Raw genomic sequence first — 15,102 nt, 5'->3', positions numbered from 1 at the left:
CCTAATGAAACTTAAAAGCTTTTGCACAACAAAGGAAACTATAAGCAAGGTGAAAAGACAGCCGTTAGATGGGAGAAAATAATAGCAAACTAAGCAACAAAGGATTAATCTCAAAAATATACAAGCAACTCCTGCAGCTCAACTCCAGAAAAATAAATGACCCAATCAAAAAATGCACCAAAGAAATAAACAGACATTTCTCCAAAGAAGACATCCAGATGGCTAACAAACACATGAAAAGATGCTCAACATCACTCATTATCAGAGAAATGCAAATCAAAACCACAATGAGGTACCATTACACGCCAGTCAGGATGGCTGCTATCCAAAAGTCTACAAGCAATAAATGCTGGAGAGGGTGTGGAGAAAAGGGAACCCTCTTACACTGTTGGTGGGAATGCAAACTAGCACAGCCGCTACGGAAAACAGTGTGGAGATTTCTTAAAAAACTGGAAATAGAACTGCCATATGACCCAGCAATCCCACTTCTGGGCATACACACCGAGGAAACCAGATCTGAAAGAGACACATGCACCCCAATGTTCATTGCAGCACTGTTTATAATAGCCAGGACATGGAAGCAACCTATATGCCCATCAGCAGACGAATGGATAAGGAAGCTGTGGTACATATACACCATGGAATATTACTCAGTCATTAAAAAAATTCATGTGAATCAGTTCTAATGAGATGGATGAAACTGGAGCCCATTATACAGAGTGAAATAAGCCAGAAAGATAAAGACCATTACAGTATACTAACACATATATATGGAATTTATAAAGATGGTAACGATAACCCTATATGCAAAACAGAAAAAGAGACACAAATGTACAGAACAGACTTTTGGACTCTGTGGGAGAAGGCAAGGGTGGGATGTTTCAAGAGAACAGCATCGAAACATGTATATTATCTAGGGTAAAAGATATCCAGCCCAGGTTGGATGCATGAGACAAGTGCTCGGGCCTGGTGCACTGGGAAGACCCAGAGGGAGAAGGTAGAGGGGGAGGTGGGAGGGGGGATTGGGATGGGGAATACATGTAAATCCATGGGTAATTCAAGTCAATATATGACAAAAACCACTACAATATTGTAAAGTAATTAGCCTCCAACTAATAAAAATAAATGAAACATAAAAAAATAACCAAAAAAATAAATAAATAAATAAATAAAAATGAACCATGAGTAAGCAGGGACAGCAGCTATGAATCAGCCGAGAAACCTCCCTCCTCCTGTTGTCGGCTCTCCCCACCCCCAAACAACTTATTTGTCAGTGATACACCCACACACTGTGTAAATGCATCTTGTCTTATCAGTGCTTGTTGAACTTCTACCCTTGGAGTGAGTTAACATTGTCATCTCTGCTTTCCATTTTTGTGCCACACAGTCAATATTTACTAGCTGTGTTGCTAAAACAGGCCCTGGGTATGGCCTCAATGCCAAGCGTCCCTGTCTAATCTCTGCAGCAGCAGCCTCAGTGGCACCACAGACTTTACTGTGTCCAGGGCCATGGCACTTGGTGAGTGACTCCTTCCCTGTTGAGCAGGTGGCCTCTGACCCAGCAAGGATGCTTCACTTAATCATAAAGTCACAGGAGGCTAGTGCTGGAAGGCTAAACGTTAGAGATGGGGAAACTGAGATGCCCTGGGGAGGGAAAGGATTTGCCTAATCACTTACAGCTTTAGAACCAAACCCAGGATGCCTTCACTCCTATACCAGCTCTCTTTGCAAGGTCTCATCGAATGCATCAACATGGAGAAAGAGCTGCAGTGACAGTGGGGGACAGAACCCATTTCATCAGGACCAGAAATTGGGCCAGTGCTCTAAGATGGTCTGTTTCACAGAGGAGTCTTCCCAGGACTGACCTCGTCTCTTACAAAGATGATTCAGGTGATCCTATGGCATCATCAATTCAGCCATTTGCTGGAATTCATTCATTCATTCATCTATTCATATGACAACATTTTACGGTGCCCAGTCTTGGGAAGGTATTACTTGTTTCACCAGAGCAGTTTCATTGACCCTCATTTTCTGGAAGGACCTCTTAGCAGTTATCAAGAGACATACTAAACAACAAGGTCAGGTCCTACTGTATAGCACAGGGAACTATGTTCAATACCTTGCCTTGTGATAAATCACGAAGATGTCCAACAGAATGGAATTCTCCAGGCAAGAATACTGGAGTGGATAGCCATCCTTCCTCCAGGGGATCTTTCCGACCCAGAGACAAAACCCGGGTCTCCTGCATTGCAGGCAGATTCTTTACTGTCTGAACGACCATGGATTCCATGGACAGAGGAGCCTGGCGGGCTAGAGTCCATGGCACTGCAATGGGTCAGACACAGTTGAGCAACGTTCACTTTCAATAAACCATAATGGAAAAGAATACATATATATATATATATATATATATATATATATATATATATGTGGGGTGGGGGCGGGCTTCCCTGGTGGCTCAGTTGGTAAAGAACCCGACTGCAATGCAGGGGACTGCCTACAATACTGGAGATTCAGGTTCGATCCCTGGGTTGGGAACACACAGAAGGAAAGGGCAACCCAGTCCAGTATTCTTGCCTAGAAAATCCCATGCATAGAGGAGCCTGGCAGGGATTGCAAAGAGTTGGACACAACTAAATATCTAAACCACTACCACATGTGTGTATGTATAACTGAATCACTTTGCTGTACAGAAAAGCTAACACAACATTATAAATCAACTATACTTTAAAAATAGAGACTTGTCAGGTAGCCTCAAAGAAGTCTGAGGCTTAAAAGAAATTAACTATAGGAAGGAAATGTAGGAGAATTATGGTTTGGGGGTAGATTGCTGACAGCAGGCCTCTGAAGGAAGTCCCTGTTCTTAAAAGCACCTCAGACACTAGCAGGAAGAAGTCAAAAGCAAAAGTGTGATATCAAATGCCTGCAGTGTTTTTGTGGAGTAACAGAAAGAGGAAGTACTGGGAGCAAGGAGATCTGTATTCACATTCCACTTGCACCATCAAAATGCTGCATGGCCCAGAGAGGGTAAGTAGCTCATCCAAAGTCAAACAGCAAAGTGGTGGCTAAAGTGGGGCTTGAATCTAGTGCTTTGCTCTAAGTTCATGGCTGATGGCTCAGATGTCACAGATGGATCTTTGCATTTCTCTCATCCTCTGTCCCGAGAAAGAAACAACCACAACTTGGAACCTCCACAGCAGCTCCTCAGCTGAGATTGGTTGCTGCTCCCAAGGGGAAATGCTGGCATCTGCTCTCTCTGGGCCTAGATACCCTGCTGGGGTTCGCAGGACCAGGCTCAGACACTTCCCGGAGAGGCAGGAGCAGGACAGAAGCCACAGGCTAACACCAGTGCAGGAGGACGCTGTAATGTGCAGCGACTCTAGCACACGAGAGGGGAGAACAAATGCGCTTTCTGTACAGCTGCTGGGATGTCAACCAGCTCTGCACACTTGCCCTATTCCCCTCCCCCGCCCCCTCCAGGCAAGAAAACAAAGAAGGTCGTATGAACAGGGCTGTGATGAAAACAATGCCGCTGCATTTCTACCTGCTTCTGGGCTTGGAAACACAAACTCAAGCCCTCGAGGGCTCAGTGCTGGCTGAGTACAGTCTATGGTTACACCAGCCCCTGTGATTGTTGAGTGTCTGCTATGGATCCAGCTCTAGGCTAGAGGTGGGAACAGTAAGAAGGATAAACCTTGCCCTCTGTCTAAAGGCAGCTCTCAGCCTGGCTCAGAATACAGAATGAACCTCCAGAAAACTTTCTACTTCAGAACAATTATGTACGGGGCAGTAATGGACTAAGTCAGCCACACCCTTCAGTTTCATCTTTCAGCCACTTATCCCTGACTCTGTATCAGACAACTACAGGAAAGATGTGGCTTAGACACTGGCCTCGAAGCTCTTACCTTGCAAGGAGGAAACTAAGGTGGCGACAAAAATGGAAACTAAACACATTAGAGACAAACACCATCTCCCCGCACTGTGACCAATACCAATGACTAGTAAAACTTAAATGGTCAGCTTAGACTTTTGTCCATCCCCTGCTTGTTACCCTGGGCTTGCCCACTGCTTCCCTATCAGAACCTGTCATCCAGTTTCTGGGGGACCCACCTCCACAAACAACTTTCATTTTCCTGTCTATTCTGGGTGGCTCGAGTCCACACTCACTGCTCAGCCTGTTCAAATCCCACCCATTCTTCACTAAGCTCTCACCTCCCGAAATCTTTCCTGGTTGTTCTAGCCCACGGAGGCAGCCAGGTTCCGAATCAGTATCATGTGGATAGTCTGCAAGTTCTTTTCACTGCACTGTGTTCTGACAGCTCTTGAATTCCTGCCAAGGAAGATATTCTCATGGGCTGTTTTGTTTGTTTGTGTGCCTCCACAACCTCTCTATAAGTTCCTAGAAAGTATAAACTATATCTTTGCACTCACTCCCCCTCCACCCTCCCCTATGCCCATCAAAGCACCTTCTACCCAATAGAAACATGGCATTTTCTAGTTGAGGAGGGGTGGAAATGGGACTAGGGGGCTAGAGAAGAAGAGAAATTTGATTAATGTCACAGTGCGAAACCAGAATAGAGACCCTGGAAGCCAGGTGAAACTAGAACTCATTCAAACATTTACTGGGCACATACTATATGCCTATCACTGTGTAAGACACTACGAGATGAAACAGAATGACCTCCAGAGCCTATGATCAGAAAGCTCACTGGACTGCAAGTGGCCTTAGGGTACCTTTTGGTTAAGGGTTGGTGCCAAAGAGGATGGAAGCACACTCACAGGCAAATAATGGCAACTAGAGAATCCATAACATACTGTAGGAATGTAGAACAAGCACACCCAACCTTGCCTGCTGTCCACATGCCTGAAGCAGTCAGGACAGGTTTCTGGAAGGAAGCAGAACTTGGGCATGGGTAGAAGTGGAGCAGGGCTGCGTATACGGGTGAGATACAGATGACACAGGGAAGGCATGCCAAAAGGTGGTCACTGCAACAGAAAGTGAACCTAGAAGCCAGAAGGGAATTTGCTTGTGGAACCACTGCATCTTCCATTCCCTCCACAACTTATATCAAGCCTCAGACAGGGGTCCTTTCATTGGCTTTCAGCTGATATATCACTGGTCCAGGCAGACAGAGCTTTTTACCCAGTCACCTCCATAGCTTACTATGTTTCTCAAGTGCCGTTCTGAAAGAAATGATCTTTTATTTTCTTCAAACTTTAAACTTTTAATTTTGTATTGGGAAAAAGCCAATTAATGGGCTTCCCTGGTGGTTTAGCTGATAAAGAATCTGCCTGTAATGCAGGAGACCTGGGTTTGATCCCTGGGTTGGGAAGATCCCCTGGAGAAGGAAATGACTACCCACTCCAGTATTCTGGCCTGGAAAATTCCATGGACTGTATAGTCCATGGGGTCGCAAAGAGTTGGACACGACTGAGCAACTTTCACTTTCACTTTTCACATAGCCAATTAACAATACTGTGATAGTTTCAGGTGAATAGTAAAGCAACTCAGTCATCTATATAGACGAATCCATTCTTCCCCAAACCCCTCTTTCATCCAGGCTGCCACATAACAATGAGCAGAGTTCCCTGTTGTATACAGTAGGTCCTTGTTTGTTATCCTTTTTGGGTTGGCAGCATGCACATGACCTTCCCAAACTCCCTAACTATCCCTTCCCCTCCAGACACCATAAGTTCGTTTCCTAGTCTGTGAGTCTTTTTCTGTTTTGTAAGTAAGTTGAAAGAAGTGATCTTGGATCCAGGTGTACGGTCTACACAAATTGGGACACTTCAACAAATATGGATTGACAGAGCCCCACCCCAGACCTTCTAGATCCGAATCCCTGGCATGTACACATGTGTGCTTGTTTTAAACCTCCTCTGTGATTCAGATGTAGTGCCCAAGATGACAATGATGGTGCTACATACTTCAGTCATAATCTCATTCAATCCTCTAGAGTCAGGAGAGATCGAAGTTCAAATTCTGGACTGATAAGGCAGGTGGTATGTTCTCTACTTGAGAGATGAGAGAACCAAGGCTCAGAGAGGTAATGCCACTTGCCCAAGGTCACACAGGCAGTGAATAGGAAAACTGGTACTTGTACCCAGGTTTAACTTCTGAGTCAGAGAGACAATTTTATTTTATTTTTTAATTATCTTTGGGGGTTGGGGGTGGTGGAGGGGGTATGCTACTGCATGGCATGTGGGATCATAGTTCCTCAACCAGGGATCAAATCCACACCCCCTGCATTGGAAGACAGAGTCTTAATTACTGACTTTCAAGGAAGTCCCCTAAGAAACAAATTTTTGACTGTGCATTGGAGGGGGTGGTTCACCTGCCCTGGAGATGGTCCAACCACAGGCCCTCCTGGAAGGTAACAGCACAGACAACCAGGGGCATTGGGGTTGGAGGGGAGGGTGGAGCCAAACCGGCTTGGCCAGGGCCTCAGCATGCTTCCTGACCAGCAGGGAGCTGAAATCTCAGAGACATGTGTGGACCCCAGGAAGGCTCTTACGTCAGGGCTCAGCTGAGACATCAGAAAGAATTTCATAATCGCAAACTCTGGAAACACTGCTGACTTAGCTGAGTCCAAAGGTGTGTTCTACAATCTCTTTACAAAATCTTTTCAAGATTGCTACCTAGACCTGTGTTTACAAGGCCCTGTGCACACACAGCCTTACCTCCACTCCAGCTGGCCTCCCTGCTCTCAAGAGGAGGGGCTGGGTCTTTGTGCCTCTGTTTCCTTTTCTGTAAAATGGGGACAGTGACCTGCCCACCTGACCACCTACCCCAACGTGGAGGCTCATAATCAAATGATGTAACAGAGGAGAAGCTGCCTGACCCAGCTCCTCCCTATGAGCTCCTCAAAACAAGACCACTGGGCTTCTAGCATCATCCTGCCCATATCTGCAACCATTTGCTGCATACTTCCCGCGTGTCAGGATATGCCCCTTATATCTGTGCCAGGGAACAGGAAAACTGTCATTTCGAAAGCTGCTCAGAACTGTTATCCATAATAAGGAAGACAAAAGACTCCATCATGGGGAGGGGTTTGGTCAGAGATGGCTTTTTGTATGGGAAGAACTTTAAAGGGTCTTTGATTCTAGGAAAGCGATGCCCAAGGCCCTTTCAGGAAGAGGCTGTAACAAGAATCTAAACTTCCTACATCTGAAAGAATAGGGGGTCTCTTTTAAGGGGTAAGTATAAAGGACAGTAGCAGATGTGGGGTTGAGGTCCTGAAAGACCCCAGCACCGTGGCAGAGGTCAGGAGTCAGAGAAGCAGAGGTGACTGTTACCCCTCCTTTAAGGTGTTTCCTTCTCTGTGCAGAAATGCCTCTCACTACCCCCACACCTTCCATGAAACTCGGTTTACCTGGCAAGCAGCCTCAGGGACAAGGCAGGCCCTTGGAAACAGACCTGAGTCCATGCTTGAGAGGGTCACAGAGAAAGTGCTGGTTTGTCTTGAAGGAGGAAGGGGTCTGTGAGTCCAAGGTCCTGAGGCATCAAGGAGGGTGTGAGCACTCCCTGGAGAGACCCAGAAATGCAGGGTCAGGAACAGGATTTCCTGTTGCCCTGGAATGGAATGCTCATTATTCTTATTTGGACAGTAAAAGAGAGGATCCCAGGAGGCTGGAAAACAGCCCCGTGAAACAGGGACCATCTCAGGACAAAGAACGGAGCCCAGCAGAGTGAAGCTGCCCGAGGTCCAGCGGACCACAGCAGCAGAGCCAGGCTCACACCTGGTCCCGGGGGCTAGGGCTCGTCAGCCTCCGGCTCCAAGCCGGAGTTTTCAGAACAAAACCCAGAGAGCCGTGGAGAATCCCAAGTGGGTTTCAGAAAAGAACCAACGGGTCAGATCTCAGGCCAGAGCCTGGGGCGGGCTTTAGGAGCAAAGCAACACATAAAACAAGAGTCATTTAGATTGGCCATAACTGTCAGTCGGGTTATACTGAAAACATGGAACTCAACAATTCTAGCCCCTTCTGCTGCAAGTCTTTATTTCCAGAGAGAAGATTACTTGCAGAGGTGCCCAGGACAATGACTCACCCTCTGGATCGTTTGTAAAGATTTCCACAAGCCCTGTGACAAGCCTGTGACCTATAAGATCTACCGATCAGTACAACTCTCACAGCCACTTACCTCCCCAGCTCCTCGCCGATGTCATAAAAGTCCTCCACCTTCTGCTGCTTGAACGTCTCCATGTTTGGGCTCTTCATCGAGGCCTGGAGCGTACAGCCCTGAAACAGGAGAAATCCGGAGGTTAGGACAGATGTGTCCATTGGGACCAGTCTGACTCTAGGCCCCAACGTAAATGGCTAAAAATCAAAGGGTAACTCACAGCCCTCATTCCTCAAGAACAGGCTTGATCGAGCCTTTCCTCAGGACCTGTGATCAGTGATGTACGATTCTCACTTGATTTATATTAATTCAAGTTTGTTAAGGAGACAGATCTGCTCTGAACACGTTCGAGAGAAAACAGAGCCATGGGCAAACTGGGCAATTTGTTCTGAAGAAATTCAGGTCTACTAAGAAAAGAGGCATCTGTGATGCAGGGAAAAAAGAGCCCAGTTTTGAGTCAGAATAAGTGAAACTTCCTGAAAGAGGAAAACAAATGTTCTTACCAAAAAAAAAAAGGGTAAATGTGCGCGAGGTGACAAACTTGTTAATTATCTAGACGAGGGGAATACTTTCACTATATATAAGTGTATCAGATCACCATGATGTACATTTTAAATATCTTAGAATGTGAAATGTCAATTATAATTCCATAAAGCTAAAAAAAAAATTAAAAAAAAGTTTCAGGTTCAAGTCCCACTTTTGCCTAAGTCATTTAACCTGCACAGTCTTAACTTCCTCATCTGTAAAAGGGGTTAATACTGTAAAAACCACTGCAAATCAGGATATTATTTTGTAAACTACAAATTGCAGTAGAAAGGTAAGGGATTATCATGACCTCAACTCCCTCAGGGGCTGTGCCACCCAATTTCAAGTCTGAACTGATTTGTAGTTCACTCATCGCCCTAAGGGAAAGATTGGGGAGGAGGTGTGACAAATAACAATAGGCACCAGGAGTCAGAAACCTGAGGATCTAGCTGCAATTCTGCCCACAACTAGCTCTGTGACTTCATCTCCTGTCAGCGGGAGGCCTGTTTCCTTGTCTGTAGTGCGTCGCTAACTCGGCCTGTCCAGTGCACCTTAGTGAGAACCTCAGGACAACGCTGAGGCACGCAGAGCATCACCACTCCACAGAAGAGGCCATCTGCATCCCCCCCTGGGATCCTCCTGCCCCAGGGAGCCCCCTAGTCCTGGGACAGCCACGTGCCACGCTGGATAGCACCCTAAGGGCAGGGCCCAGGATACAGCAAGCACAACATAAAGATAAAACCAGCTACCCATGAATACATATATACAATGGAATATTACTCAGCCATAAGGAGAAATGGAACTGGGTCATTTTTAGAGATGTAGATGGACATAGAGACCATCATACAGAGTGAAGGAAGTCAGAAAAACACATTTTGTCTATTAACACATATATGTGGAATCTGAAAAAAAATGGTAGACTATCTTATTTACAAAGCAGAAACAGAGGCAGAGAAGTAGACAACAAATACATGGATACCAAGGTGGAAGGGGGGGATGGGATTAATTGGGAGATTGGGATTGACATATATACATTATTGATAGTATATGTAAAATAAATAATTAATGAAAACCGACTGTATAGCACAGGGAACTCCACTCAATGCTCTGTGGTGATCTAAATGAGAAGGAAATCCAAAAAAGAGGAGGTTTATGTATACATATAGTTGATTCACTTTGCTGTACAGTAGAAACTACCACAACATTGTAAAGCAATTATACTCCAATAAAAATAAGAATAAACTTTAAAAACAGCTACCTGTGGAGTCATTAGCAAGAGTCATTAGCAAAGGGTTCTCAGAGTTCATTTTGTCTGGCACTGGCAGCTTTTCTCCTGCCAACCAGATACCAACCACGCCCAGTCCCTGTGAGCCCCAAAATACTGTTTTCACCACACTGGGTGGAGGCATCATTACATAAAGGCACGTCTCATCAGTGCCAAGTGGCTGGAGTTGTCCGAACTCTCAGGTGATATCTATATTTCAGCCTCTTTCCTCTGTCCCCTACAAACCAGAGTTCTGGTACCAAGATGCCACCTGCCTCTCTCCCTTCCACCGAGGCACACATATCCCTGAAGACCTCCAGGTGGAACTGGCCTGGCTCCCACGTCTTACTCTCAGGGTCACCTGCCAATCTCCTCCTGCCTGTCCATCACAGAGCCTCCTACTGACTTGGTCTTCACTCTGCTCAGCCAGGGCCTGCCAAGTACAGAATCCTGAAAGGAGCAAGATCCCCAGTCCTAGGCTAGTCTGAGTATGTATCAGACACAAGACCCATAGCAGTCTGGCTCCCTGTCTGGGACTCAGTCTCCCTTCTCTGTAACCTGGGGTGAAAGCATCTATATCACCTACTTCACACATGCAGGTGAGGATCCACTGTGATAAAGACATAAACTGCTGGGCAAATAAGAAGGATGACTATTGCTATTGTTGCTTGACTCATCCCCAGGTCATTGTGTTTCTGCTTCCCACAGCCACTGAGACCAATTCTGTTCCCTTCTGAGGAAAAGGAACTGGGATTCTGGCAAGTGTGGCTTGACCAGATCAGAAGCTCGGTTCCCCTTACCCCACTCCTATCCTGGCAATGTTCCTAAGACTAGGCAGAGGGTGGCAGGACTGCTATCTATCAGCTTCTTTTTGCTGCAAAAATACTTCCAAACAAACCATTTGAGCCGGATCAAATGGGGGTGGAGGTAGGAGTAGCTACAATTTCCCACAGCTAGATGAAAGCAGAAAACTTCAAAAAAATTCTTTTGGAAGATACCCTGAGAGTGGTCCCAAGAACAGCTAAGATCCTCCTTGGCTAGAGACCAGCTGCATTTGCTATCAGGAGCTGAGCTGGATTTGAAACTGTCCCGCCTCCTCAGCTCCACCAGGAGCCCCTGCCCTGTGCTCACATCCTGGGTGACTCGAAGCTGGGGGCCTTGGGAGCCAACTAAGCTCAAACTAGGCCCACCAGATTGGCCCCAACTCACCATTTTGGCATAGACCCCTCCCCCACAAATCCTCTACTATAGCCCCAAGTAGACTTTTCCTAGTCCTCCAAAACTTTCACCCCTGCTACACCCCAGCTCAAGTTGGGCCCTTTTCATAGCAGAAAGGATGGATGGGGGGAGGGCACCTGGAGAGACTTCCAAGTAAAACTCTTCCCTTCCTGCAAAGCCAGGCTCAAATGTTACCATCTCTATGAGCCTCCATGACTCTTTTCCTTACAAAACAGATGAAAAATTCTTGTCTTCAAATTCTCACAGAGGCCTCTTTACAAATTTTTAGGCTTAGAGTTTACCATGGTCTGGTTCATATCATAATCTATGTCAATGTGTAACCCAGAGGGAGAAAGCAGACTGCACAGGCATACAGGCCTGGGTTTGAATCCCAGCTCTGCCACCTACTAGCACACACAGCACGGTACAACTTTTCTGAGCTTCAAATTACTTACACAGAAAATGAGTCTAGGGACTTCCCTGGCGGTCCGGTGGCTAAGACTCTACACTCCCAATGCTGGGAGCCTGGGTTCCATCTCTAATCAGGGAACTAGATCCCATATGCTGCAACTAAGAGTCTGCATGCCAGAACTAAAGATCTTGAGTGCCACAACTAAGACCCGACACAGCCAAATATTTTTTTAAAAAAGAAAGAAAGAGAATGAGTCCAGACAATGCCTAGTGTTAGGGAATATTTGGAGAACTCTCAAACACTGCTTAGGAGAGTATTCACTAGGACAACTACTTTGGAAAACTCTTGGGCAGTATCTATGGACATACTTAAGAGAAATGCATGAAGATGGTTTCCAAAATGGGCCACATTAGAACGTTCACAGCTGCTCTATTAGTAATATCTAAAAATTGCAAACAACCCAAATAGCTATCAAGTGAAGAATGGATAGAGTTATACCCATACAATGAAATTATTATATAACAATAAGAATAAACAAACTACTGTTGCCTGCAACAATATGGATGAAACTCACAGACATAGTGTTGAATGAAAGAAAACAGACACAAGAGACCACAGACTGTGTGATTCTCTTTTAGGTAAAACAAAACCATGGTGCTAGAAGTTAGAATAGTGGTCATGCCTGGGTCAGAGATTGTGCCTGGAAGGGGACGCAAGGGGTTTTTTGAGTGCTGCCAATGCTGTTTCTTGATGTATATATGTACTCTTATTTTGTGTGCAAGAAAAATTTGAAATAATTAAAAGTGAGTCTAATATCTGCTTTATGGGACAAATGAGATAACATATGTAAAGTGCTTTTATTTTTTTTTTCATTTATTTTTATTAGTTGGAGGCTAGTTACTTTACAATATTGTAGTGGTTTTTGTCATACATTGACATGAATCAGCCATGGATTTACAAGAATTCCCCATCCCGATCCCCCTCCCTAAAGTGCTTTTAATAGTCCCTGGATGGTTACAACAAATATGAATTCCTTCCCTCCTGCCTGTTGGAGCTTCATGAGGGCAAGAGTTGTGACATTCTCACCTCTACCCCCTCGTGGGAGCTGGTACACAGCAGGTACTCCAAAATGTTTGATTTAAATGTAGTGTCCCAGCTGTCCTTCTCAAGACTGCTGCTCAGAAAGCTCATCAGGTAAAAACAGCTATTAACTTAAAGCCCCTTCCTACCATTGCTCCCCAAGATGAATGTGCATATTACCAGTTTAGAGACATGAAACTAAAGGAGAGACATTTTCAGGTGGAATTAGTCACCACCTAGGACCCAGAAGCACAGGGACCTTTCTGGCCCGCAAAAGATGAAACCACACAGCACAGGGCACGGATACACCATTTGGCTAGAAGCCCAGGCCACTGGTTCCAGGCATTCCACAAGCAAGGCCCATCTTAACGTCTGCATTCTCCTTAGTGGAATCTTCAGAGTTCACATTCCTGCCCCCAGCACTAATACTAGGCAACATTTCTGAAAGTTAAGACAGACTTCTTCAATTCAGCTCAGTTTAGTCGCTCAGTCGTGTCCGACTCTTTGCAATCCCATGGACTGCAGCACGCCAGGCTTCCCTGTCCATCACCAACGCCTGGAGTTTAACCAAACTCATCTCCATTGAGTCAGTGATGCCATCCAGCTGTCTCATTCTCTCATCCCCTTCTCCTCCCGCCTTCAATCTTTCCCAGCATCAGGGTCTTTTCCAATGAGTCAGCTCTTCACATCAGGTGGCCAAAGTATTGGAGTTTCCGCTTCAACATCAGCCCTTCCAATGAAAACTCAGGACTGACCTCCTTTAGGATGGACTGGTTGGATCTCCTTGCGGTCCAACGGACTCTCAAGAGTCGTCTCCAACACTATAGTTCAAAAACATCAATTCTTTGGTGCTCAGCTTTCTTTATAGTCCAACTCTCACATCCATACATGACCACTGGAAAAAACATAGCCTTCACTAGACGGACCTTTGTTGACAAAGTAATGTCTCTGCTTTCTAATATGCTGTGTAGGTTGGTCATAGATTTTCTTCCAAAGAGCAAGCGTCTTTTAATTTCATGGTTGCAGTTACTATCTGCTGTGATTTTGGAGCCCCAAAAATAAAGTCTGCCACTGTTTCCACTGTTTCCCCATCCATTTGCCATCAAGTGATGTGACCGGATGCCACGATCTTAGTTTTCTGTATGTTGAGCTTTAAGCCAACTTTTTCACTCTCCTCTTTCACTTTCATCAAGAGGCTCTTTAGTTCTTCTTTGTTTCTGCCATAAGGGTGGTGTCATCTGCATATCACAGACTTTCTAGAACCTCACAAAAAGGGACCTCGAGGAACCTCGAGGACTTTTAGTCTCCACTCAGGAGCCACTTGCATGAGGAAGGAAACTTAGAGAAGTTCCACTTTATCGACACTATACTTGAGGGTTCTCTGTAAGAATTCAGGGGTGGGAGGAGTTTGAAGCCCACTGCTGTCTGGTCAAACCCACTTGATTTGCAAGAAGAGGAAACTGAGGTCCAGACAGGAGAAAGGACTTGCTAAAAGTCACACAGCCCACGCCAACTGCTCTTCCCCTGGCTTTTGTCAACAGCACCTCAACCCTCCAACAGTGGCTCCAGGGTTGGGAGGCCAGTGGCCTCCTGAGGAACAACCTAGGAGAGGGCCTCCAAGGCTGAAGGATTATCTCAGAAGGAAATTTCAACCTTACTAAGCTTACTTACAACCTTCCCCCTCCCTCAGGGGACCCAGCCCACCCTGCTGAGCTCTCAGAGATCCTCACCCAGCGCAAGTAAAATGGGACCACGTTGTCCCCTTACACCCCCTCCCATGAAGAATCATCACAATCAGGCTCTGAGGAAGCTGTCAACAGAGGGGAGGGGCGTCCGACATCACAGCGCACCTCCGCGCATTGGAGGCTGTGACACACCCCAATCTCTGATGAGGAAGCTTGGACTCAGACAAGTTCAGCCGCCTGCCTAAGTGGACATGAGAAGACTATCTTCCTGGTGAAGGTCCAGCTCTGCTGGGCAGCCTGCTGGCTCATTCCCACATCTAACAACTGGGGAGCCCTCAGGGAGGGTATCGGGGTCAGTTCAGGTCTCCATCCTGCCAGGGGGAAACTTGTTCCACACCCACCCACATCCACACACTCCTGCGCACACTTGAGATCCCCTTGGACTGCAAGGAGATCCAACCAGTCCATCCTAAAGGAGATCAGTCCTGAGTGTTCATTGGAAGGACTGATGTTGAAGCTGAAACTCTAATACTTTGGCCACCTGATGTGAAGAGCTGACTCATTGGAAAAGACCCTGATGCTGGGAAAGATTGAAGGCAGGAGGAGAAGGAGACGAGAGAGGATGAGATGGTTGGATGGCATCACTGACTCGATGGACATCAGCTTGAGCAAGCTTCGGGAGTTGGTGATGGACAGGGAAGCCTGGCGTGCTGCAGTCCATGGGGTCGCAAAGAGTCAGACATGACTTAGAGACTGAACTGAACTGAACAGGGAGTGGGTCAGGGTCAGTTCAGGTCTC

At 46.1% G+C, this 15,102-nt stretch overlaps 1 protein-coding gene across 5 annotated transcripts in view; it reads right to left on the bottom strand.

The window, feature by feature from the left end:
• Positions 1-15,102, bottom strand: part of LOC136171903 (death-associated protein kinase 2-like) — an 80,497-nt gene that overhangs the window by 63,540 nt on the left and 1,855 nt on the right. For 4 of the 5 annotated variants that reach the window (XR_010663934.1, XM_065940961.1, XM_065940960.1 and 1 more), the window contains exon 2: positions 8,141-8,238. Coding sequence is in view for 3 of the 5 variants with exons in the window: in XM_065940961.1 (XP_065797033.1) it covers positions 8,141-8,217 (77 nt within the window). In the remaining 2 variants the exon portion in view is untranslated. Of the gene's footprint in view, positions 1-7,417; positions 7,526-8,140; positions 8,239-15,102 lie in introns of all 5 variants that reach the window. The other variant, XM_065940963.1, reaches the window with a different exon arrangement.

The sequence above is a fragment of the Muntiacus reevesi genome, chromosome 7 (genome assembly GCF_963930625.1).
Source record: "Muntiacus reevesi chromosome 7, mMunRee1.1, whole genome shotgun sequence".
NCBI lineage: Eukaryota > Metazoa > Chordata > Mammalia > Artiodactyla > Cervidae > Muntiacus > Muntiacus reevesi.
The sequence above is the reverse complement of the archived record's forward strand: the minus strand, read 5'-3'. Positions and strand labels throughout refer to the sequence as shown.